The 26,192-nt window shown below is 35.8% G+C and overlaps 1 protein-coding gene across 1 annotated transcript in view; it reads right to left on the reverse strand.

Annotated features, from left to right (window-relative positions):
• The window catches only part of ADGRB3 (adhesion G protein-coupled receptor B3), a 460,553-nt gene that overhangs the window by 15,425 nt on the left and 418,936 nt on the right, over positions 1–26,192 (reverse strand). The window contains exons 21-27 of the mRNA XM_062571088.1: positions 23,412–23,478; positions 21,047–21,132; positions 17,583–17,681; positions 17,079–17,250; positions 10,805–10,900; positions 9,396–9,435; positions 6,183–6,826 (exon numbers count right to left, since the gene is read on the reverse strand). Of these exons, the coding sequence (XP_062427072.1) occupies positions 6,183–6,826; positions 9,396–9,435; positions 10,805–10,900; positions 17,079–17,250; positions 17,583–17,681; positions 21,047–21,132; positions 23,412–23,478 (1,204 nt within the window). The remainder of the gene's footprint in view (positions 1–6,182; positions 6,827–9,395; positions 9,436–10,804; positions 10,901–17,078; positions 17,251–17,582; positions 17,682–21,046; positions 21,133–23,411; positions 23,479–26,192) is intronic.

Consider the following 26,192-nt stretch of genomic DNA (forward strand, 5'->3'; position numbering starts at 1 on the left):
CAAAACCACTTGCTTTGAGTTTCTGAAATCTTCTGGGGGAAGTAGAAGATTTCTTACATGAATAAGCAATAGAAAATGTGCTTTTTAAGGATCATATGTAGTTAAGATAGCTATGTACAATACAAAGTCTGAAACGCATGCTATGCTCTGCAATGCTGACTAAAATCTTAGTTCTTTACATCTTCAGTTATGAGAATCAGCTCTGCTTGACTCCACCTGCTATTCCTGAGCAGTTACCTAAGAATAAGCTGCAACAACTTCTAAAGTCAGAGGAATCTTAAACCTACTCACTCAACCAAAAGAGAAGGTTGTGATAGGGCTAGACTTCATTTCACTGAGAGTCACAAAATTGGCAAGAACTGTCTCTGCAGCCTATTGAAGAATGAAATGAAAAATGGTAGGGAGAGCAATCTGCAATATAGAAGGCCTGAAAATAAATGCAATCTGGAAATATGATACAGAGGAAATTCCTGCAGTGCTTGTTTCTCTATTTTTATTCTTGCTCCCCCCCCTTTTTTAACATCTCATATCATAAATCAGAATGACTTCATGCTGCATTTTGCTTTTTTTTCTACCTAATCCTCCAGTAGTTTATTGAAAAGACTGACCATTCTAACTATGTATTTCTTCTCTCCTTTCCTGTTCTTTTTTTTAAGACTTTAATCTTTTCCTTATGCCTTTATTTTGCTATATAACATTTTAATTTTAATCATCTTATCCATTTCTGTCATCTTTCTTCTTTGTCATTTCTGTTTCTTTTCTCTCCATCCATGCCTTTTCTTTCCTCTGCACTTCACTGTCTTTTCTGTATCTCTTTATTTCCTCAGCTGTAATAGTGTGTTTTCCTGAAGTCCCATGTCTGCTGTTTAGTTAAGGAGTTCTGGAGGCAACTTTCCTTGAATGTATTAGTGAATGAGTATAGAAGGGTATTTTAGTCATACAATTGACTTGTTCCTATCTAGGAGCTTTACGTCTTTATCTACAAAAAGATTTCGAAGTAGAAACTGGGTCACAAAAATAAGCAAGGAAAGTAAGAGATTAGGAAGAATATTCAAGTCCTTTACGTCGCAAGTCATCCCAGGAAGTCCTTTCATTCAGATCAGAGTACTAAAAAAAAAAAATAATGTTACTTCCCTACTAAATTATCCTGCAGCACTATCTTACATAAGCTTCCTTCTTTTCTCTGGTTATCCTATTTCACTCATCAACCCAATCCACATATACTTTTCCTTTCTCTTCTTATACAGCAAATACTCTTTTTTTCCCTGTAATAAATGTTTCCATTGCTTGTCTTTGCATGTCCTTCCTCTTACAATAGCTACAACTTTGTCTCCTTTCAGCTTTTTCCTTCCTTTTGCTTTTACTTTCCCATTTCTGCTCACACTACATAAACCATTGCCTTGAAATAATCTGTCATTCCTGTTCCACAAAAGTACTGCTCCAAGCTTCCTCATGTAGTCAGGCAGCTCGTGAGCCACTGCCTCTTGCATTTTTTCACGGTAAAGGGTAAAGAAGAACTTATCCTGGAGACATATTGCACAGATCAGCCTCTTCCTCTGCATTTAAACCTCCTAAACGTCCTCTGCATTGAAGAGGCTAGGAATGCAGTGCTTCACTTCAAAGTAATTTCATTTTAATGAGCACAGTACACTGAATGTAAGTTTTCAAAACAAAACCATTCCAAAAGAGTGTATTCAGAGTGCTTCCTTCATTAAAACCTAAACACTTTGAACTGAAGGAGCACTCTCCAAGCCACTTTGATGCCAAGGTAGCAAAGACAATTTAATCCATGCATATGAGGGATGTGTAGGAGATTAGCCAGATGTTCAATTACTCCTGCTAAGAAACTCAGAGATGTACTAATATGCCTGCCTGTGCCTACAATCACATGAGCACTTTTGGATACATAACAAATAAAATAAAAATCCCTGACTTGCACGCTGGGAATCTGCAGAATCTTAATTTTATACCTATCTGGGTAATAGTTGTATGTAAATATTATGGCATTCTCAGATGGCTATCTTTCCAAAAGCTTAAAATCTTCCTTACATAATAGAGCATTTGATTGCTCCAAACTAAGCATTTTTCTTGTGATAAAAATATATAGATATAAAAACTAGTTTGTGACACACTGTAGGATTCATCTGACTAAAGTTAGGGCATCTACATTTTTGATGTCTATGTCTGAACTACTCATTTTGGCTTCCTTTATGGGACCAGTAGAGAGATACTGGCACTGAGAGCATGTGATTTACATCCTAAAGCAGATGTCTAAAAGTGGCTTATAAGTGACTATCTCCACAGACTCCAAATGGGAGCCTAAGGTGAAAAGTTCCTTTCCATATCAGGAGAGCAATGCCTACACTTAGACATTAAAGGTAAGGGAGATGGATCCCACCTGCAGAGTTGGAAGTACTTTCTTGTACTAATATAGTTCTGTCCAAAACATGCATCTCCAATTACCATAATGATTACAAAATCTAAGTAAAAGAGAACACGAAAAGGACCTGACGTTCCAGCCTTCATTTTTAATCTGTCACTATACACATTTTTTAATTACTTGAATAGACACACGTTGTTCTAAGACTTGATCATCTTTTTTTCTAGAATGTGTAAAATGTAGAAAATGATCAGTTTTTACAAACTTAGGAGGATAAATCCATTGCCCCAAAGCTACATTTTGCAAATGTATTGAATTCTTTGAATTGTAATGCATATGTTTCTGCAGACTGGTTTCATGAAACACACTATTCTAGTATTTCAGCAGTAGGATGGAAATGAGCTTTAAAAGAAATCATTTTTTTTTATGATGTGAAAAAATTTATAGCCTATATTTTCTGAAGTGGCCTCTTATTCTGCTGGTTCAGTTTTATGACCATAAAGACTAGTATCTACCACAAAATGCAGGGGACAAATAAGAACAATTGGATGTACATTACTATATTGTACTTTATTGGACATCCAGTTAAAAACAGTTATGCCTACAGTATTTCTGTGGCTTGAAGTGTTTGTGAGTTTGCAATTATGTGCCTGAAATCAGAAGCTGAGTTGGCTCTTCGCTGAAAGTGGCTCCTATGACATATAAAGCTATTCTGATGAAATGATAAATGCTTTCCCTAACCGCTGTAAAAGCTATTCCCACTATTATGTTGCTAATAATTCCCAACTTTAAATAAATAAAATAAATAATATCAGCAGAGGTCAAAAATAGCCTAACTGCACTTTGTTTACATGACAACTGATTATTACTGTATAATCACAAGATAAAAAAAAATCATAGTGGTGCATTACTCTGGAGAAAGCACCAAGAAAACTAGACTGGGAAGTCGTGGTGGGACTCAGCTCCCTGCACCCTGCAGAGGGCACAGCAGGCGTCACCCGCCTGTGCTGGCGAGCCCTCAGCCCAGCGAGGGCGAGCACAGAAGAGCCCCCTTGCTTCCCGGGGAGAGGAGGAGAAGCACCAGCTGCTGGAGAGGCTCCCCGCTGCTCGCAGCTTCCCCTGTAGGGATGGTCTTGCTGTACTTTCTGTCTCAGAAAACATGGCCAGAACCATCTTGGCTTGTCCTGCCGCAGGTTTTGCTGCAGATATCGCTGCTTAGCTCTGCCTGACAAAGTCTTGCGTTTTAAAACAGCCTGACACCTAAACTGGTGACTGCAAAAATACACTGAAGGAAATCTCTTCCCCTCCCTTCTTTAACTGGTTTCTGGTAGCAGTGAAAGTTAACCAAGCTGGTCCGTCCTAGCCGACAGCATTTGGGGGCTTTGCCCCAACACTTGCTTCACACACTTTGCAAGGATAACACACATTCACATTCTTCGCCTGGCTCACTCTGGGTCTCCTTGCGAATCTGTTTTTACGTATTATATTTTCCATGTTCCTATCTTCAGTTCATCGCAGCGTATCTTTATCAAAAGATGAAGTAATGCTATATAAACAAAATAGTGCGGAGAACCACAAAGGCAGGCTCAAAAACTGAAACACTTCCTTTCATTTTTGATCTGCCCTACTATCCGTTTTCTTCCTAATATATGGATTATATTGGATTCAATTAGGTTTAATAAACTAATTATTTACAACTTTGTGGACTAAAACAGAACTTTCTAAACTTTCTAAATGTTTACTAAGTTAGAAGAGACTATATATTTACTACTATATTTTATTTATTTTACTGTATTTTTCTACTATATATTTAGTAGTCTCTTCTGAGCATAAATATGATATACAGAATGATGATTCAGATCAGGTATCTAGGCTACATCTTAGAGCTAAAGTTAAAATCTGATACAAATACAGTAAAAGATTTTAACTCTAGAGGAGCAGTACGATGTACTCATGGATTTTCAGGCACATTTTCCTAAGCAGCCTCAGGAACCAGAACTCCGTGTAAAATGAAGATACTTTGTCCTAATTTTTCCAGCTTAACTAAGGTACCCTTCTGCTAGGTCTCCTAGGTTTCCTCTGTCACCAGTGGAAAGAAAGAGGTATCTCCAGAGAACAATTTAGACTTCAGATAGAGTGAATGGCTCCTGCAGGTATGTCTGTCTCCTTAGGGAACTGTGATCCTTCCTTAAATATCACATCTGACCTTAAACAGACTGGATTCGAATCTCTGTATCTGACTAAAAGGATCTGAAAGATGGTATTGCAGAGAGACAGAAGGGGATACTGCTGGGAGGTGACTTAAGCTAATCTGTTTTTGTGTGGCATTAAAATGGAGAACTCCTGTGCACCACCTAAGATTTATTAAGATATACAGCTGAACTGAGGGCTGTAATTTTTTTACTGATGAAAAATGCTTAAAAACAACCAATCTGGCTGTACATTGAGTGGACAAGCTCTTAAGCATTTTAGAAACCCATCTGAAAACTTTTCCCAAGATTATACCCATTCACTTTAAATAGAACATGCAAAAATCTGTGTGTTCAATTCTATTTTTCAACTGATTTTTTTATCAGTTATGACTTTCTTACAAACACTCATGATAGCCCAGGCACAATACAAAGGGAAATATTTTACTGTCAACACTTTTAAAGGCGTCTCTTTAAAATTCTTATCTTCTGTCTGTATTCTCCAGCCAATACACACAAAAAAGACCCACTCCACTTTAAAAGAAATATCCATAAGCATCCCCTATGTCTACAAAGTACAGGCTACAGTTCTGTGCCTGAGAATTGAAAAACCATGTTGATCCTCTGCCTCCCTACACAGAGAACTCCAAACATTGTAGAGCAATAGCTAATGGATTCAAGATTGCACATACAGTAGATTTGTTTTCAGCTGTAGCTTCCTTCAGAGAATAAGCGAGTACCACATTTTTCTCATTTGTCTTTTTTTCCCCCACAAAATGCTGACTTTCATAACATTTGAAAAGTTGGTAATATGTATTTCTAATTCTTTAAGGGGATCATGCATGAAATCAACTCTGTCTCACTGGTGATTTTGCATCAGTAAAGACTCAATAGAACGGCAGCATTTGACCCTTTGGTCTTATAAAATCTTAGGATTTTATAAATCCTACAGACAGATTCTAGTAATGGCTTCCAATGCCTTTTAAAAGCTTCTCAGTTCACTTTTACAACCTGACTGGCATCTAGCATGCTCTGCCAGAAGTCCCCCTGTACCTACTGCACTATCAGTTGCACAAATGCACAAACATGCATCTGTGCATTCAAACTAAATCACTAAGTGATGAACTACTGGATGGACTCATCCAGGATTTGCACTAGAGAGAGCAGAATCAGACCTATCATATTGATTGGAGGTCTTTTCATGAGACATATTTTGCCAACAATAAAATGACAAATATTTTCAATTACTTGTGCTTGCAGGTGGGGTCAATGATTATCACTTGCATCTTGCAGCAATAACTTTTCGTCTTACAGAAATATAGTATTTTCAGTGGACTTTACCTGGTAGGTTATAAAATCCTTTGCAGTTGTGCGGCATGTTGAACCTCTAGAACTGTACAGTTTCATATTGAATGGTTCTGAAACTTTATCCTTGTTTTCTAGGTACAAATACTTCTGATACTAAGAGGAATATGAACAGCAGTGCGTGATTCCAAACAATAATCTACACTGATTTAAAACATTAGCAGCAACCCGTGAACACAAGCCACAATTTATTATCTTACCATATAATTAGAACAACAGAGCATGCAATTTGTTTATGTGTCACTGACCTCTAAAGAGCTCATTGATATTGTGGATCCAGTTTCACTTCTTGATAATCCTGCATTGTCATCCAGCTCTGAGGCAATGAAGTTTTTTACTGCTGTGCGGGGCTCAAATGGTAAATTCTGCATATGTTCTTGGGTGGGAAGATGCTGGTCTAAATTGACATTAAATTGGTCCATTACAGAGGGATTCATATTGAATTCTGGATTAACTTTGTAGTGTAAAAGCCTTTCATGAGGCAACGTGTCCATGCCTATATTCATTTTGCTCTCATCTTTCAGTGATGGCTGGGTATTTACTGAGCCCCGGGGCATGACTATGTAGTCGCTTTCTATCATCCGTTCTTGAGGATGGACTATGTCCATATCTGCACCTCTCAAGTTATCATCAGTGCATAAATACACAGTCCTCCGTAACTCACTGTTGTCTTTTTTCAAACACTGATTGGCCAGTTCACTCATACTCATAGGCATGTGGAGACCTGTAGGCTGCTGAATGATGACTTTGGAAATGATGTTTCCAGGTAAGGTAGAGTAGCTCATTCCTTCAGGATTTGGTCCCTTTTCCTCCTCTTCATCGTTTAGTGAAATTCTAGAAAGTGTTCCTGTTATAGTAGCTGCTCTGCAAGGTCCAATGTCTTTATGCAGAACTGTGGATCAAAGAACAGAATTCTTACAACATGAAACTTTGCCTGTCTAAACTACGTCTTGTTGTTGTGGCCTTATTTAGCACTGTTCCTCATACCAACGCATTTTAACCCGTTTTTAAACCCATTTAATAACTTTTATTCTACAAATATTGCTTTGAAAATGGTTTTGTTTCATCAACATCTATATTCTGCCGTATACAACTGATACAGATCTCTGATTAAGCCTCACGTCATTTATATAAATTAAAAGTAGTCCTTCAATCATTCCTACTTCCTCACACAGATCTTGTATGACCTATAGCTTAAGCAAAAGCCTGCCACGTGGAACTTGATTAAAGTTTTCCAAAAAAATACACTATGACATCTGCACTACCATTATTAACCTCTTGGAAAATGTCAAAACAGACTGTAAGGCAGAATCATTTTGTAAATCCATCCTAATGATGTACTGTAAGATTATAACTATGGACATGTGTTCCTGAGCTCCTAAATGTTCTTTTTCCCTGATTTTATTTTAATTCTTCTGTGTTCAATTATTGTCTAAATAAAAGTGGTATGTAACCAAATTGGGAAGGAATTCCACTAGCATCAGAAAGATATATTTTGCCACATTTGGGAAAAATAAAAAATAGAAGCATCTTATAAAACAGTCATAAACCAGTTCTGGTATAGATCTCCCTGGTGAAGATTGTAGCAACATCCAGCACTTTTTATAAGGCTAGCTCTGCATGTAAAAGTTATCAGTCTGCTCACCTAATACAGAACTTCCAGGGTGCTGAAGGATGCATTCAGGAGCAAAAGCTATATTCAATTTCTCTTAAAAAATGAATGTAGTCTATAACTCAGGATTTGCAATGAAACAGAAAGGCTATATAGTAAGAATGACTTTTTTTAAAATAACCTATTACTGGGCATGTTCTAGTTAGGTGCGAGGATTTTCTTGTCCCAATTTAAAGTAACAGGTTAATTTACAACTGTGCTAGCTTGTGCAATGAAATCCAGCTCATGGAGTCAGACAGCAAGATGACCTGGAGTATCTCAAGTGCTACATTTAGTTTCCTCTTTATAGCCAGAGGGTTCTGATGACCCAGATCCTCCAGGACCTGTCAGTTCACTGCGACGTTCCACAGCAAACAGCTCATCAGGCAGCCCACTCCGCTACGTCACACAAAGCTCTCTCCGGTTTTTTGATTAGGAAAGGAATGATTTAGCTCTAAACAGTGTTACACAAGTGAAGGATTAGGGCATTTGCAGATACTCAAGACTGTGACTTAGCAAAAATTATACCCACCCTTCATCCCAGTCCATTTCATGAAATCCAAAGAGGTTGCTGCATTGTTTCCAGTCACACATGTTAAGATCACCCAGTGACCAATTATTAAACCTTCCGTTAAAAGGAGCTGAATTTATTTTTTTTACCTAGTAAAGCCTGTTCATAACAGTATGCAAAGTTTGCTTCCTTAAGGACATCCCTGACACGGCTACTTGAACTGCAGAGCTATGTTGACAAAGGTTAAAAAAAAAAAAAAAAAAAAAAAGAGGAGCTAAATGGACTAACACTGGACTTTCCTCTGCAGTAGCTAGTAACAGGCATGCATTTGCATTACAATATACCGCCTTCCTCCTTTCAACACGCATATACACAAGAAAGCTAAAATATACAGAAAAATCAGTACCTTATTACAAAAAACTGAGCTGGCATTTTTTTAGGGTGAGTAGCTGGAAACTCAGACTTTCCCTCAGTGAGATCATCCTTCTTGTCCCCCCTTATAACCAGAGGAGAGAGACAGTATCCTCCAGGTAGGTGACAGGGAACAGCTAAGTTAGACTCCTGCCCTTACTCATCCTGCAGAGAAGACCCACTGTCTCTCTGTTTCTCCTCACTGAAAATAGAGAGTGTCTAGGTAGATTTACCTCTGTAGGAAAAAATATCTTTTGAGGATATCTTTTAGATCTAAAATTTCTCTAGGGTTTAAAAGACCATTTATTTCTCAATATGTGCTTTAGTTAAGCAACGATGACAAAGTAAATTGGTTAAAATGTACATTTTTAAAATGCAGAAGCAGCCAAAGCTGACTAATTAAAGTTCAGAGTATTGAAATGCCTTAAAAAACAACTTGTGATAGAGTGGAAGCAAATTTCATTTTCCTTATACCATACTGCTACGCTACTGTTGACTTCACTTAGGGCCTTAGAAAACTTGATTGATGCATCCTTCATATACATAGCTTTTAAAATGCATCAAAAAATATTCAATATCAAAATAGCTGTTTCATATTTGCTCCTGCCTCAAGGCAAGGAAGATGTTATGTCTGAGGCTGATTTTCGCTCCAAAGGCACTTGCTTTCTAAGAGACAGCCATACCTGTGGGATGCTTCCCAACTACGGAATTCTACTGAAAAAGCTTTTATATGAAAATGAAATAAATGTATTCACACAGTAGCATTAATTTAAAATCATAATTTAAGTTGGAAGCAATGGCAGCCTGATATTTTTCTTGCTTTTACTTCACAAGGAAATACTACAAGATTTCTTTTTGTTGACTAAATGACTGTCCCAATGTCCTTACCTGATCGACAAGCAATGTCCACATCCTTTTCAAAATCAGTCTGTAACATGAAACAAGGAAACAGGAAGCCATTATTAACTGAAAACTAAACCACAATACCTTTTTGCCAACTAGCACTTCCAAAATGTCCTACTTACAGAATCATAGTCTCTTAAAAGTGGTTCTTGATGCTGAGAAGGTGAAGTATGAAGTATACTGTTTTACAACAGCAGAGCTTTACAAAGTTTTCTAAAGTATAACTGGGTGGTTTTCAAAGTATGCTGCCTGACCAGAAAAAATAAAATGAAATAGTGGGAGTATATAATTTTAATAAAATGGTACAGTGTATAGGGTTTTTGTTAATGTATATGGAAGAGTAACTTCTACATCTTATAGAAGGATCATCTTTAAGGAAGCCTTTTGTAATAATTTTATAAACAGAAGTATGTAAAATAGCCTGCAATAAATACAAATTACTGTGAACAAGTGTAATCCAATTAGTCCACTCTATCTGAAACTTTATTAATTTGCTATTCAGTGATAATTTGATACATAACATTCTGTCAGTCCTTGACACGAATGTAAACTTTGTATCCACTGAAAATAGCTATTATATATTCTAATGGGTAAAAAGGAATTGTCAGAACTACGAAAGAATTTTAACAGTCGAAAATCCAAGGTCTTTTCATAGTTAAAAAAAACGCTCTTTATTTTGGTATAGAATTCAAGTACTTTTCAGTTACATTTTTATTTCCATGAAAGGTTTATTATATGAAAAATACTTGCCAAAACTGACCTCCTTCTTGCTTGCAACATCCAAACATTGGATTCTTTCTATTTCACCATCTGCTCACTGAGCCTTGCATTTTTGGGGCCTGATCCTGTCTGCATTATGATTAATGACAAACTGTCATGGAAAGTGAAGGGATCAATACTCTGTCTTAATGTACACCTAATGATATTGGTAAATCCAAAGTGGCATAGTAATCCATTCACTATCTCCTTAGTTCAAGCTGCTAAATAGATTCTCCTTCTAGAATCTGCAGCACTTTCTCCTCAACTGCATTAATTTGAGGGGAATATTTTTGAAGTCTTCATGAAAAGATTCTCAAATGCATCAAAGCTTTTTACACCAATGGTATAAAAAATCATTATATATCATTAGATAACTTTTTCCTTGTTTTATGCAAGGATCTTTCATCATAAAGAACAGTGGTAGAAAACAGAAATTCATTGAACTTCACTAAGTGATTATACCAATAATTTAAACTTTCTAAGAGATTTAATCAAGGAGACAAAGCCTAAACAGACATGCTTTAAAACAGTGTTAATACTTCAGTTGTGCATACTTGTCATGTACAGTACTATGAGTTCTTTTCTTTTGGTTAGGAACACTAAAATAAGAGTCAAAGGAAAAAAAAATATCTAACCATTATTTGAGCATGTCCATTAGGAAAAGAACTTGAAGAATCTGCATTAATTGGATCCTGGCAATTTCTTAGGCGACATCTGAAAGCATCTTGAACCTGTGAAAACAATATCTTATGCTGATTCTTGTGCAACATCACATACTCTAATGCTATTAAAGATTAAGTTAAACTGCAAGGAATATAATGCATGGCTTTTCTTTAGTAAACTGAATAATCCAGACCCAGTAAGCATAAATGCCTAACTGCCATTTCATACTTTTTCTATATTTTGTAGCTGGTGCAAAGTCTGTCAATCACAAAACTCACAAAAACCCACAAAATTAAATTTGCCAGTGAACAGAATTAACCAGAAGTCAGGGGTGACTTGGTATGCAGCCCAAATTTCCAAATTTCTCTTGGGTGTCAGTATTTGTCCACCTTCTCCCTCAGTCTGGTATAGGTCTAAAAGCAGGCTTAATAAATGTACTATCCACTGCAAAATAAAATCTGCTTTCTGCTTGATAAATGTAAGATTCCTGGAAGATGCACAGTGCTCTCCCAATTACACTTTAAAGAATAAATCAGTTTGCAAGATGTTACCAATTCCAGTCATAAGCTCTAATTCTGAATAGGGAATCTCTTGAATCTTTTATAGAAGTAAAATCCTTCAAATAGGGGAAACAACTTCAGGGTGAGCACAAAAAAATAATAACAGATAATAAGAGTGGACTATTTGAATGGAGTCTGGTTTCTTAACACTAAAGAAGTGGAACCTCTAAAAAATTATTGTTTAATTAGTATGGTTCATGAAGTCAATTTGAAAACTTGCCCAGATTTCAGGAATTGCCTTTTCATAGGAAAGGCTTTGATTTTGAGCAGGGTGTATGTCTAAATAGGTATTATTATGCAATAGTTTTGCCAGAAAGATGTGGTTCAACAGAAAGTCATACCCAAAGGAAAAAAAGCAGTTCCTGTTTGCTGACAGTACAATGCAAATATATTTTGCTGAATTCTCATACATACCATGGTAAGGACAGGAAGGCAACTTTTGGACTAGAAAGGAATATTTTTATCCATATTTTGAGAGTATACTGAAAATGTTTTAAAACTTGGATTTTAATTGCATAAATTCTTGTATTCATATTAGCAACCTGATTGCAGGATGTGACTTGGAAAACAGGAACTTACTTGGGTGACCTCCAACCAAAACAAACTAGTATCATTCCTTTTCTGAATAAGGAAATATTGTTAATCAAATGCCTAACAAAAATCTATATTCTTATTATCTGTAGAAATTATCTGATGTCTGATTTAGAAGAATTAAAAGAGAGAAAATCATATTCTACTCATGGACATTTTGTGAGTAGCAAAAGAGGATAATTCATTAACCAAAGCTGAACATAAGGCTTCCTCTCTGAATACATCATATTCTACTACAAGCTCTTTGAGAGCTTTCATAAAAGGGAAAAATGAAATGGGAAAAGAAGTATTTCTTTTTGTAATTAGGAAGCATTATTTTAAAGTGCTCAACCCTTAAATGAGTAAAAGTGCTCTGCAGTCTTGACAAGTGACTGCTGCAGGTGGAAGAAGACTAATATAGAAAGAATAGAAGGAAGAACAAAGCTTTCAGCACTTTCTGTAATAGATGATAAATTTAAGATACTCTTAAATCTGCACGTTTCTTACAATATTTTCTAAATGCAAACAATATACTATTTGAACACGTCAACAGAATGCCAAATATAGCTGTGTCCATAATACTGACTTATGTTGCGACTTCTACGGGTCCTCACACACATCAGAAACAAACAAAAAGTTCAGCTGCCTAAGTACTTGTTTGTTTTTTAAAACCAGTTATTCAGAATTGCTGTTTGAATATGTAAAGACTGCATTGTCTTTCTCTTACTTTGAAGCATAATCTCATTCCCTCATGCCTAACATCAAGTTACAAGATTTTTGTAGAGCCAGGCAGAGCAGGGGAGGCAGATATGATGAACGTGTGGATACCAAGGAAGTGGTTTCCTTAGGAACAGTAACCAACTCAAAGCTTTTATAACTTACCCTCTCCCTACTCATGTACTCATTTTTTTTCTCCTGCAATATAGAAATGTGGGCTTTAGATGCCAATGATGAATTTAATCCAAATGCACTCTAGTCAACAGAGCACAGCAAAAGAAGAAAACACATGTGTTTTCCTTCAAGACTCTGCAGTACCCAGTTACTCAGTATGATTCAAATTAGCTTTAGATAATCCTATGTTCAGGCAGGTCAGGCAAACGATTTTGCTCTGATGGTGAGGAGGCCTTAACACTAGCTTTTCCTATCAGTCCCTGCTTTGTGACTTATACCACACTTTCTTCCAATGTCTAATTAAGTATTTAAACAGCAAGAAGAAGAGGAAAGAATAGGCTAAGAAGGGAACACAAAGCAATAATACTTAACTATTTGCATTCTTCTTTCCTAATTTCCAAAGCAGTTTGTATGAAATCTCTAGTATTATTATGTTTATTTTAGAAGTTAAGAAATGGAATTACAGAGAGATTTGTCTTTTCCAAAGACCCTGAGCTGGTTCTAGGGGGCAGAACTGGACATAGCACATTAGTTACTTCTTTTTTAGTTTTATGTCTTAGTTAGCAAACCCACTTGGCTCTCTAATGTAGCCTTTCTCATACAATATTATTGATATAGCATATTCATACCTCTGGAAGCAGAGACAGTCACAAATATTTCTTTTATCTATGTTTATGTCACTGTAATTAAGGGGAAACAAAAGGGTTTTATATTTAAGGGGAAGCAAAAGGGTTTTATATTTAACAGTAAAAGTTTCTCTCTTTATAATGTAACAGTAATAGGGGCATAGTAAAGCAGGGCTGTCCTCTTTGTTTGAATTTTATTGTGATATATTCCATCCCACAATTTTTTTTCTGACAGTCAGAATTACTGTTTTGCCTACGCTGGCATGCTATAAATATTAGATCAATCCTATAGGCTATAACTGAGATAGCTTTGTAGCTGTCATCAAGAATGATAAATATGTTGGCAGAGTTTCACTTGTATGCACTGGCAGAACAAAACACTTTTACAGACAACAGAAAGTAACAGATGATTCTTTCAGCTGGGGAGGTATCAAGCGCAGTGTGAGGACTGCATTGCATGTTGTGCATGAAGGCCACTGCCTTGGCATATACTGGAGACTAACCTAAGGGTCTCTACAATTAGACTAAGGAGCTAGTTTGAAACATGACTTATTGGAGTTAAGTCTCCTTCTAAATACGAATTTGTTGCAACAGTTATGTCTTTGCTGCTTCAAACTGGTCCATACAACACATTTCTGGAAAAAAAAATTGTTTCAGATGCATCAACTTTTAGTTCTCTGCTGTCCTTGAAGAACTTTTCTTTTCCCATGCAAAAAAAATTACCTTAATAATTTCCTCAAGTGTTTTGCCCAGTCTAGAATTGGAGGATAAGATAAGATACAATGTGTAATGCCAGCTAGAGTTTAAACAGCACTATGTCTATGGTTCTGTGTCTTCCACCACCTTCACTCTCATCATCTTGACTGGAGTTAATTTTCTGATTAGTGGGTAAGTTATCACTGTACCTTTATTTCTGCCTAGCTTTCCGCGACCGAAGGAAAAACCTTCTTGCCCTTTGTTATAAAGGGTAATCAGATGGTACTTCAGTGCTTTTGGGGCCTCACTGGAAAATTATCTCATGAGGTCATTTTTAAAGTGCTATGTAGGTATCCCAATTAGCTGTCTTATTAGATAACTTTATTTTAGGATTTCAGGTCAGGACCAGGTCATTAACGGTCCAGATTAGCTTAACGGAATAATTCCTTATTAAGGAATTAAATAATTAAACAAAGTGATAGTTGTTTACTGTCAAATGAGATAAGTGTGATTTGCCAAAAGAGCAGTGAATAAAATAAATTATAGCTAACTACTATTTTGTACACACAAAAACAATTAAGATTCTAAATTCCTGTATCAACATCCTTATAAGAATATATTTTTGCACACTGCTTGCACTAGAATCATTGAGTTAAAAGTGCTTCACGTCAGGATACCCCCCAATTAGAAAACTGAGTTTACTTTACTTTTAGAAAAGCTAACACCACCTTCATCATTAATTAGAGTCCTACCTGTAAGCAGAACAAGAATGAGACATTCAACAATATCAAAGGGTTCCATGGGAAAGAAGTGTTTTCATTAAATAGTTGTCATTAGGCTGGGAACCTGTCTTGGGTTCAAGGCTTGGGGCTTTGTGGGAAGATGCATCAATCTTACTTTAAATAATCAAAATATCTTTTTCCAAAGAAACCTTTGGCATTTCTGTACTGAAGCAGGCTTCAATTTCTTAATTTTTTTACCTTTATACAGCATTATGCTACGTTACCTTTAGAATTTCTTACGGATTTTGGTCATTTTTTTTGACCAAAGCAGTGACTGATTACCAGGCATGTGATGCAAGCTTTCTGCATATTTAGAAAGATAAAGCTGTTTATACTGCCTTGTATTTTGAAAGTTTCACCTGCAACTTTGATTTAAAGATATAATTTTTAAAATAAGTATGGATCCTCAAGACAGTGATATATCCTTTCCAGGATAATTAATATCTCAATGGAAATAGCAATTTCATAGACAGGAACACCTGTAGGAAGCTGCTATACTTTTTATTGAATAAATGAAGTATAAATGGTTGCAGTGTCTTAGCACTTTACTAAGAGAGTATGTAAAATGGTGGATTTCAATTCTAGGGTAAGAATACCCTCTCTTAAAAATATATATCATATGAAGAAGGAAAATGCTAGAAAAGTAAGGAAATATATTAAGGAGATTTGCCTTAAGTTGTATCATTGCATCTCTTATTCTGCACATCTTTTTATCGCGAATATCAAAAAAAAAAAAAAAAAAAAAAAAAAAAGAAGAAGAAGAAGAAGAAGTGATGGTAAAGCACTTTGCACTAGGAAACCTAATAACAGTCTAAGAAAACTAACAATTTATAGCCTGAATAAAGTGGGATGGAATCAGTACAATGAAAAGTATTAATTTCTGCAAGATATTAGTAAATTTTTGCCTTAAAAATGGAAAACTTTAATACTGTGGATTAGGATAATCTCATAAATACACCGTATAGAATAATGATATAAAAGTTCATGCAGAGTGGTGCCATTAGAAGACTGAAATAAATTGTGTCACTTATACACATTTTTTGATGAATTTTTTGGTGCATTTCAACGTATGAAGACTGTGAATGGTGGAAAGAAAACCCCACCGTGTGAGATTCATCACTCAGTGTTGCCAATAAATCTTTCCTGAAATATCCTCCCATTTTTTTCAATCCTGAAGTGCCTTTGGATAGCTCCTGCCGATCACAAAGAACTATGCTAGGCAGTGTGATGTGTTTGGGATGTGGTAAATATCCTGGAGTTGATAAGTGGCAGCGCTACATGTAGGGCCTAAACAGACATGAGCTCTGTAGTAGAGATGCCAGTGGAACAGGTTACTCTTCAGTTGGGCTCCCTCAGCTCTTTTTTGATAGAGGTTCCCACTTCCACAGATATGCCAGCAAAACTGTTTTGTGAATACTCTCAAAGCCTTTTCAACAAAAATGTTAGGTCAGTTAGTAGGTTGGTGGCATTAGAGAAGCTTGGCTGGAGTCAGACTGAAGAGCATTTAATGTGATAGCTTTGTCATCAGATTTGAGTGGTGGTGAATTCGGCAGTGTGTAGCTTAAGAGTTGTGAAGGGCAGGCCAGTGACACTAGCTTCTCCTAGCTGTTTTCAAAGCACTCATCTGCCTTCATCCTCTTTTTTCCCTGTAGCTTAAGTATATTACTAGCTGAGTGTGTAGAATCTACCAACCACGTTTTTCCTGTGTTTCCACTTTCAGGGACAATATGAGCAGAAATCATTTTGTATTAGAATCAATGTTTCAGTCTGTAAAAATATACAGCTTTTGTTCTTCAAGAAAGGGGCATTTTTATTAGCATTCCCCTACACTCATGACACTGAGAAAGCCTAACATTTCCAAATAAACTGAACTTGGGCTTGATTAAAGGTGACCTCTAATTAAGTAGGTACTGTTTTATACTGAAAGTGAAATTCTACATGTGGAATTAACTGATTTTTCCCCTTTTCTTTCCCCCTTGTTCCTCTTTACATCTCATCATAAAATACTTTTCTCTTTCTATAAAATATACTTCTGCAGAGCAAGCTGTATAGAACATTAAACAGCAGTTGAGAGATTAGCAGGAACACAGCCCTTTAGAAAACTGGGAAGCCATTCCTCACCTCCCTTCGGAGAATACAATGGACCATGACAATAACAAAGCCTTGCAATGAATCAAATACTGCAAAAAGAATCTGAAATAATATTGATCTTTTGTCCGTCATGGCCAAAACTGCAGACATCCAAGTCAGGGCCAGAAGTGGCAACACCACACAGGAACTCCAAAGCGATGCCCTATTGAAAGAAGAGAAAAATGGCATTGTAAAATTGTAGGCAAATGATTAAAAGTTCACTATTAAAATAAAACTTATTTAAAGATGGCACTTTATCAAGTTAACTTGAAAATCACAGACAAGTATATAACAGTGTCGGTACTTTATGATCTAAAAAATATATCCTGTATTCAGTTAATAAACACAGTTGCATTTTTTTTTGTTGTTAAAAAGTATTTAAATGTGCTCAGCACTCTATACAGTGTTAGCAAACACAGTCGTCATCATCAAACTATTGTCTCACATGCACTGTATAAGATTTGTAACAAGAAGATGTAAATGATCAGGACTAACATGGCATTACTGGCGGTGGTGGCTGACAAAGCTGTTGTTGAAACTACTCCACACTTGGCACATTTGAGCGTCAAACCGCTATGAGGCTCACTCATCTGACTGCAAACAAACAGAACACCCACAAAAAGAACAAAATATTGAATTGTCACCAAAAAACGTTGCTACTGAAATTTAGCTTTTAAATATGATGTCATGCAGAAAAAGTAAGTAGACTTATTCAGGATGAATGCTCTAGGCTGTCGCAAAACCGTACTTTGTACTTTACATTATTGTTAGCTTTAAATGTTAATGCTATGGGGCTTCAATTCATGCAGACTCTATTTCTTCCATTCAAGTCAAAAAAATGCCCCAAATGTCCAGTGATCAAAACTGCTAAATACACCGAAGTAAACATAAGCACGTGCTAGGATAGACACACAGGGTGAAATCCCTCTATTCAGACCACTGAAAAGATTGTTGTATCCAAACTGACTTGCTTGAGAAAGAGTATAGGACATAAACAGGAGGGGTATGAAGTATGTACAATTATAGAGCATTAACAGGGAAAGAATCTTGCAAAATGCATCAGATCAGTATGAATATACTGTATAATCAGATTTGTTCTACTGACGTGAATGGCCCACTAACATCTGAAGTGATATTATTCATGCCATATGAAGGTCTGAATACAGGGCTTGAAATGTATGGAATCTGATGAAATAAATATCAGTTGGTACTTAAAAAAAGGATGACCTGTTTCGCCTTTTAATAAAACACAGTACATAAGCATTAAGCTCAAACCCTTTTGTATGGACAGTTGTACCTCAGCACCTTTCAGAAGAGTTAAAGGGCAAAAACTGAAATTTGAATTTTCTTTTGCGTATATCACGCATTCAACTTCCTGAGTTGACTAAGCAAAGAGCTTTGCTATTCCATCTCTTTCTGCTATCAGAACCAGAAATAACCATACCTGATTGAGACACGAAATTATAAACAGGGAAGATGCTTTTTCTATTTCTAGCTGGAAAGCAGTCAACATGATGAAGAAAAGTAACACCTCCATTTTTTCCCTAGTTATTTCACCTGTCTGAATTCCTTCTTACTGCCAAACCCAACATTCACATGTTTTTAAACATACCACCCAAACCAAGCACTGAACCCCAGTGGTTTCCATTTTGGTAAGCCAAATGATGACTTTTGGTAAAAACAAAAGTGCTTAGCTGTGACCTGGTATAAATTTGATCATGGGGTGTGAAAAGAAGTCAGTCAGCTTATGCCAGTTAAAGATATACTCTAAAGAGCGCACCTTAAAAAAGCCTCAGGTAAACTCAAACTAGGCTTGGGAAAATACTTTCCATTCTTGACGGGCAAAAGCTTTAATGTTATTACATGGGCTTCTTCTCTGCAGCTCTATGGATCTGTTCTCTAGATTGAAAGTAACAATGTCTGCTGTGTTTGCAAAACCAAATATCCTTCTGCCTGGGCATATATTTATGCCAGCTCTTATACCAGAAAAACTCACTGAGATCCATCAAAATGACATATCCTGTTCTTTTTTCACCATATGCTTATTAAGGTGGAAACAGCTGGAACTAGTAAATTTTGCCCAATTTGCTGCTTTAATTCTACATAAATAATTTCTATGGATGAACTCTGAACGAACTTTTGACAGATATGATCCCATCTTTGCCAGAACGAATAAATTTGCCTTCCTGAGCATGGCTGGCAAGAGATATTTGAGAAATGAGTAACAATTCCCTTTTTAAAAGAGGCTAAAGGCTGCACAAACTCCCATGCCCCAAAGCACGACTGAAGACTCTTCATTGGCCAAGTAGGAGCAAGCAATGCTCTTGGCCGAGCCGAGCCACCTTCACAGGCTATTGCAGAAGTTAGACTGTTTCTTGATGAGGGCACCTATACACTTCCCTGGAAGTGCCGGATTGTTTCTGACAGCATAATTTCTAGTTCTTCATCTGTTCACTTTAAAGTAAAATACCTCTTTATTAAGTTGCACACTTTTAGAAAGCAAGTTATATGGTTCATCAGGAAAGCATACTACAAGCAAATAGATTTCTGTAGCATACAACCGAATAGCTGAAAAAAAAATGATAGTTAAATGTAAGCTCTGACATCCTTAGAAAACGTATGAAGCCAAACCCTTGGCTGGTCCAGCTCCTGAAATCACTGGAATTAGAACAGATGTGAATCTGATCTGCTGATTACTACGTTATTACCACTCTTAAAATAATTTGGTTAGTTTTATAATACTATATATTTCATCAGAGTTATTACACAGTTAAGAAGGTTGATGGAGCAACATAGAAAAGGATAAGATTAAGATATTAATACTTTCTAATGAAAAAGGAGGAAAAGGAGAAAAGAACACAATGAAAGTTTTTGATTATTTTTGTCAGAAAGACAAGGAAAAGATTTAGAAGGATCTAATTGAATTAATATCAAATGAAAATCACCACCCACAGTATTTATCATAAGTCTGCTCATCTAAGCAATGAATTGAACTTTTCAGGAATAGTACTGTTACCAGAATGATAAAATAATTCAAAATGAAGCTTTAAGAAATTTACCAACAACAGTAATACACAGTAAAATGAAAATACCAATCCTATCATTGTTAGAATGCAGATATTGGTGCTGTTAATTATAAGCTGGCCCAGAAGACAGAATGCTAGAATACGTAGCTATAAAATATGCTGCCATTTACCATTATGCAAAGTTTTGAGATATTTTCATAAGCATTAAGTGATGATGCACTTGTCAAATATTTTTCTCTAAAAAAGAATAAATCTAGTTTTGCTGTTACAACCTGAAGAACATAGTTTTTGAAAAGAACTGTTACAATCCTCTCTTTCTCATGATAAAACACATACTTTAAATGAAACTGCAAATAAATAATCAATGACAGAGATTTTTTTTGTCTTTTAAAACACTTTTTTTTACTCACAATTCTGTCACACTAATTTAGAACATAAATCTATGTATATATTGTTGTAAGAACACAAGCAAATTCTTCACATAGTTAAGAGTGCCAGAATAGCATTAACCTCACTAGGGATATATTGTTGGAAAATGCTAGGCATCACAGTAATTAAAGCTGACAGTTAGAAAGAAAAATAACTGGTCCCTCTGTACATACATTTCATAAAATTATTTTCCTAACAACAATAATTTTAAATGTGTGACATATTGTTGTGAAACCCCTGCTTGGATTTGATGAGGATTTGCTCAATCCTCATTCTTATTCACTTAATACTGCTGTACTTGTGTTTTATTATGTTTAGTTTGTTTAGTTGCATTCCTTTGGGATAATGCAACTGCAACTTTTGAGATGAATGAAATTTATTAGACACACTATTACACTTATATAAAAGTTCAAAGCACAATCAAATGCATTTTGGTGAATATCCGTAATTGAAAATTGGTGATACAATTTTCATATGCTGTAAAATAACCCAGTTGTTGCTTACCCCGCTCTGTGTTTGAGCTTTTTATCTAGGATTCCATCTCTGGAAACAAGTTTATTAAATACCAAAATGCCAATCACCATGTTGACCTGCCAAATAGAAAACAAATGGTTGAGCTTTTACTATGGAAAAGAAAAATTTTTATCCTGAAATATTCAAAAATAGTTTCTTTTATTTCTGAATATTTATTCAGAAATGTCCTCTTCCATGCTTGCAATATGTTCCATGCTACATGTCAGAGTATTTCATCAGAGATAATTTGGCACAGTTCCCAAACACAATAAAGTGCTTATTTTTAAATAGGCCATACACACACACACACACAATCACTGCAACAACCTTATTTTTGAATACTGAATTCTGTCTGGTATCAAGCCATATGTATACTTGCCTGCTAGCAAGAAACTTGAGAGATATAGCTTTAATATTTCCTCAGTTTTAACTGCAATCATATAACCTATTCCAGGACACAGAACACTGCATTTGAATTGCGTGCACATGGCAGACCTAGTCGCAGAGCACACAAATGACCATAAACATGTTACTTTTTAGGCACTTGATGCGTATGAGTGTTCTCATTTACATAGAACCAGAATGGGCTTTCCATATCCTCCTGTGCATTAGACATTGCCTACATCATTCACCAAAATGCCAGCCACAAGCCCTGTTTTACCACAGTTCTTTTTTTTTCTTTTTTTCTTTTTTTTTTTTTTTGTGGGCCAAATAAATGGCTGGGGTAAGCTTGTTTAGCTCCATTAAAGTAAATGATGTTATGATCACATACATCCATTGAAGACCTAACCTGAACAAAAAATTCCAGTATTTCAGCAATCAGAGTTTGGCACTCAATGGACACACTAATGGCATTTAATGGACAATTTAATGAATGTTATTATCCACTTGTATTATCAAACTAAACTCTATGCATCTAACTTTGTATGACCCTGCAAAGTGGTAATACTGAAGACATGATGTATTAAAAATGCCCCCTTTTTTGAGGGGGAGGGGATTACAAAGGGTGATCCCTTTTCCTTTAAGCAGATTTATAAAGACCTGTGCCAAAATATCTAATTGTTGCCAATCTTTCCTGCCAACTCTTTTGCAGCCGTTCTTATCATCACTTTATTTCATCATTTACAATTTTCATCTGATGTTACATAATTCTTTCACTTCATACACTTAGGCTTAAGTGGTTGCATAGAACAGCTCCTTCCACAGCTACCAACTAATGGGAGGGCAAACTGCGGCTGGGAACTCAAACATCACTGAATAAAGATTGCCAATTACACAGGGAACATACAGTTCCGTGTGAAAATTAGGACTGGCTTTTTGTAAACATCCTTGGCTTCTCTATCATGACAGGGACTGGGAATTGCACAAAAGGATCCTGGCTTGACTCCAGGCAATGATGAGACACACTCTATGGGACTAGTAAACATCGATATCAGGATAATCTTTGTAGCTGAATGACTGTATCTTTGATGACTGCTAAGACTGATTCCCTTTTGCAAGAGAAAAATCAGAAATAACTGGTGTCGATAGAGCTATTCTGGTACAAAAAACAGTGTAGGGAAAGAAGAATTAGATTCACAATCTGTAACCTCCCTTCCAGAAGAGAGCGAAAAAGACTGAACTAATTATTACACAAAAACCACACAGGCTGCAGAGCAGACAACTGAGAGCCAGTGGAACATCTAGGGTGTAGTTCACCTTATCCTCAGGTAGACACCTGAAAGAGTTCTGGTGATCTGGGCTCTAAAACTGTATGTTTTTTCTTCACTGATGATGAAATATGTCTGGGATAACTTGCTTAGATACAGAAACCTATATTACAGATGTCTACAGTTAGGTAAAGTGAATCCTACACCTAAATGCATTTTTCAGAGTTGTGCAAGACCAATACACAAACGAGTAACATCTCCCAGCTACTATGATTTTTTTCCTTCAAAAGCAGTGGACACAGAGCACTTGCTGCCTGGCTCCACTGCTACAGCTGCCTTTGCTACTACAGCGATATGCTGCCGGGCAGCACTGAATCGAGCCCGTCATCGAACTTCACAAGGCACTGACAGCAACGGAGATGTTACTGATAATAACTCAGTGATGCCTGTAACAAGTTTTCTGGGTCACCAAGCAGCATATTATTCTTTCACAGCTTATCATGCAAACATGGAGAGATACAAAACTGATGTAAAAGATGTGATACAGTCAATTGAATCATGCATTCAAAAAACTGAAGGTAATTAAACAGCACTGAGCTTGAGATTTTCAGCAAAATCTAATCCTATTGTATAGCTAAGCTTTCACAATTCAAGTAGCATATTCCAGCACTTTATATGAAAATACTAGAAATGATATTAATGTTTACCAAGACAACAGCAGCTGCAGGTCCAACGAAAGCATAAAGTAGCCCTCCTTCAAGAGACAGCCAACAGCTGGAAAGAATATTAGAAAAGAACTAACACAAATTAAAAATAAATATAATGTATTGACAAGAAAACATTGATATTTACTACAGTATGAGATTCTCCTGACGTAAATTCAGTCTTGCATGTAGAGGTTCACAGGAACAAAAAAGAGTTAAATTACTTTGTTGATATGCTGATGTACAGTGGTTTCCATTACTGAGCCCAACTGTTAGTTACAAAATTTTTAATGCAAATTATAAATATACTGAAATGCCTAAAATTTATTACGAGTATAACATACAATATGCTTGTAAATCTTTGTTGGAGTTCCTCAATCACGTATGATGAGCTAACTGACCAGAATTTGCCACGTAGACAGCTAGAAACATTTCTAGCTTACAACACCTGATAGTTCTGTGCTTAAAATAATGAAAGGTCAAGTATCTGCATTGTAGAACTTACTTAAAAAAGAGGTTTCTATACATCTACATTTATGCTATTTAGTAATTACTCTTAGGACAGACCTTATAGACTACTCTCTTTAAATAAAAATCATTTTATATGATCCAGCTGTCTGCATTCTCTAGAATATTTTGCAAACAACTTAGATATATTTTAAAGTATCTAAAAACTATGCTTTCTGATGACTTACTACTCTTGTAGACTTTGTCATACTGCATTGGACTTTCACAGAAAACCATGAGATTTCCAAACAGAATGCTTACAGAATCAAGTTCTAAATATTTGATAGGTTATGATGTAAAACTTTCCATATCTGCAAATGATCAGGAGGTGCACACACACTGAAGTAAATGCAGCTCTGCTATTTTGCTAGTGATTATGCATTCAAAGAACTGCATGTTTATTGGAATACACTATCACATCTACGTAACAGAAAACTCAAGTATATACATTCAAATAATTTACATGGATGTCACATCAACAAACAATCACATTAGAAACATGCTTTTTTTTTATTTGTCACTCTTTTTGTACTCTTGAAAACAAAGTAAATTAAACACAAACACATCATAATATTAATGATCTGTTACAGCTGGAATTTTAACTGCAGAAAAAAAAGTGTTTCCCATTGCAATGAATCCATGTGAAATCTGCCAGTTGAATCCAACTGCATCTGAACACTAAATTCCAGAATGATAAATTGATATAAATAATTTATATGTTTCACTATTAAAAAGGTAATACTTGTCATGCTATTCTACATCCCATCTCAAAAATCATTACAGAAGTAATGTTCAATTTATTTTTGTAATGTCAACAAAAAAGTTTTCAAAATTTTCTGCAACTTTTGTTGCCATTTTTCCAACAACTAGGTTATTTATTGTGAGAAACCGAGAATATTGGCTTCTGAAAAGGAGTATATTCATTGTAGCCTACCCTATCAGTGTGAATTTTAAAACTCAGTGAAAATGACCACTGTGCATAACTAAAATATATAATTAAAATGTTCATATTTATTAGCAGATAGATGCCACAGCCCATAAAAATTGTATTTTTATGCTGTTTGAAATGCAATTTGAGTTACTTGTGCTGAAAAAAGAGTCAATACACTTTTTTTTAATAGAGAGAAAAAAGCTTTTGTTACAAAAACCTGTAAGACCCTCTCTCATGCCCTCAAGCAGAATGGTTGATAAAATGACTTCCATTTGCGAATAAAGCTGGTAAAAAAAAACGTAAAGGCTTTTTTCTTTTCTTTACACAATCTGAGTTTTCAATAACCTGAATTTTCAACAATCTATGATGTGATTAGTACAATATACTCAATATCTGTCTGTCAATAACTCTGAAATGCACTGACTCCCAACCTTTTTCGGTTGAAGACTTTCTGAAGATGGATTCTCAGGTATCTTCTTATGTTGTAAGAGAACTGCAGATGGCTTTCTGACTATTTTTTTCTTTCTTTTCTTCTTTTTCTTTTCTCTAATAGCTTTTTTCCCTGTGCTTTATAGTTCTTTTTGTTTTGTTCTCCTGTTCTGCGTTCTTTTCTCTGATCCCCACATAGCAGAAAGCCATATAAATTGATTAGCATTAAGAGCATCCACTGCTGGATAATGCTCTTTTATGGTACCATGTTACATGGTCATAAAATTCTGCTGAATGATGAAGCACCTGTAGACTTCCTTGTGTGTGCCATACATCCTGAGTGGAGTTTGATTTTCCCTGGGAGAGTGGCGCCTGTCTACGATGAAATTTTAATTTTTGCTCATGCAATGAATTCCTGCAACTTAACTGCACTGCTCATTAATACCTAGCACTGTATATATACAGGAGTATGTCACAGCGGTTTATTAAGTATTACTTATAGTGGTGCTTTTATGGCTGTGATCATCTGAGGAACGACAGCAACAATCCTTATTAGATCCAAAGAAATAGTTGGGAAAAACAATCACTCTTTCAGACACACAGAACTTCCTCAGATATCCTTAAATACCAAAAAGCTTGTCACTGTGTTTTTTACCATTTTTAGGAAATCTTTTCTGTTTGTAACTGTGTATCAGTACAAGTGCCAGTATGAAATAGAGTTTTCATATGTGGTTTTATATGCATAGTAGCATAATTGTCTAAGTAAACTGCATGAAAAAGGTGGAAATCAGAGGCTGCTTGATCATGGAACTGGTCCACCCCCAATATATACATAATTGCCGTGTGAAACTGAGCTCATAATGTTTTAAGTTTCAGAGTTTTTCTTCAATGTATTTCTTACTTAAAATCTTCCTCAA

This window comes from Rhea pennata, chromosome 3 (assembly GCF_028389875.1).
Source record: "Rhea pennata isolate bPtePen1 chromosome 3, bPtePen1.pri, whole genome shotgun sequence".
Classification (NCBI taxonomy): Eukaryota; Metazoa; Chordata; class Aves; order Rheiformes; family Rheidae; genus Rhea; species Rhea pennata.